The sequence below is a fragment of the Cyprinodon variegatus genome, unplaced genomic scaffold, assembly GCF_000732505.1.
Source record: "Cyprinodon variegatus isolate N-32 unplaced genomic scaffold, C_variegatus-1.0 Scaffold303, whole genome shotgun sequence".
Classification (NCBI taxonomy): domain Eukaryota; kingdom Metazoa; phylum Chordata; class Actinopteri; order Cyprinodontiformes; family Cyprinodontidae; genus Cyprinodon; species Cyprinodon variegatus.
Window position 1 is genome coordinate 624,502 of NW_015150756.1, and position 1,063 is coordinate 625,564.

A 1,063-nucleotide genomic window follows, 5' to 3' on the forward strand; every position below is an offset into this window, starting at 1 on the left:
AGGAGCTCAACAAACTGCTTGGCGGAGTTACCATCGCTCAGGGCGGTGTTCTTCCTAACATCCAGGCTGTGTTGCTGCCCAAGAAAACCGAGAAACCAGCAAAGAAGTAAAAATGCAGGCTCTCTGAAACAAACCAACGGCTCTTTTAAGAGCCACCCAAATCTCACTAATGAGCGGGATTTACCGTTATAATATATCCATGTGTATTCTGTGGGCCATCAGATGGGTAGTAGACATATAGAGATGGAAATGTCCAGGTTATAAAATGTAATGCCAAGTCATTCTAAGAACACAAAATGAAACGTCAGCATACATCCCCTACATAACATAACTTCCAGTAAGATTTGATTAAAGAACAAGAACAACGTTCTTTTGTAGCAAAGCGCTACATACATAAATTCAGGTTTGTTAAATACACTCATTTTCAATGGGTGTTTGACAAAGAAAAATGTGTATTGATGTCCTATTGATTTCCTTAGGTTCATAAATATATATATTGTAGTGAAGAAGATGCTGTTATAGATCATTTTACAAGAGTTGAAGTCGTTTCACTTCTAATTGTTCAATTTAAAAGAATCTCAACATGTGGAAACTTAATTTACAAGACAACGTACATTCCAAACACCTAATAAAAATGACGTATAAAGTTGGAACTAATCTACACTCCCTACATGAAGCTGAGTATATTTACTGAAACTGACGAGACATCTAACATATTAAGTGATTGGAAACTCCATATGAGCTAAAAGCTTTTATATGAACTGCAGCTGCTTTATAAATCAGTTTTTAGTATTCGCTTTGATCCTATATCAGCTGGAATTTATTCATCAAGCGTCTCTCAATATTCAAACTTATATCTTAAAAGCAGAAATCTGGTTACAAGCTTAGAGGCGGGAAAAAGAGGGTTGCTTGTCCTCACTTAGGTCCGTAGGGTGTATTTATATCTAGCTCCTCAGCGATATAGCGCTATTCTCTCTGTCAGTTAGACAACGTCAACATGAGCGGCCGAGGCAAAGGAGGAAAAGGACTTGGAAAAGGAGGCGCTAAGCGTCATCGCAAAGTC

At 37.9% G+C, this 1,063-nt stretch overlaps 3 protein-coding genes across 4 annotated transcripts in view; 2 read left to right on the top strand and 1 right to left on the bottom strand.

The window, feature by feature from the left end:
* Window positions 1-1,063, bottom strand: part of LOC107090620 (histone H2A-like) — a 665,777-nt gene that overhangs the window by 622,293 nt on the left and 42,421 nt on the right. The window lies entirely within an intron of this gene.
* Window positions 1-1,063, top strand: part of LOC107090619 (histone H2A-like) — a 30,948-nt gene that overhangs the window by 3,280 nt on the left and 26,605 nt on the right. The window lies entirely within an intron of this gene.
* Window positions 998-1,063, top strand: part of LOC107090622 (histone H4-like) — a 416-nt gene continuing 350 nt past the window's right edge. Inside the window, exon 1 of the mRNA XM_015384117.1 lies at window positions 998-1,060. Within this exon, the coding sequence (XP_015239603.1) occupies window positions 998-1,060 (63 nt within the window). The remainder of the gene's footprint in view (window positions 1,061-1,063) is intronic.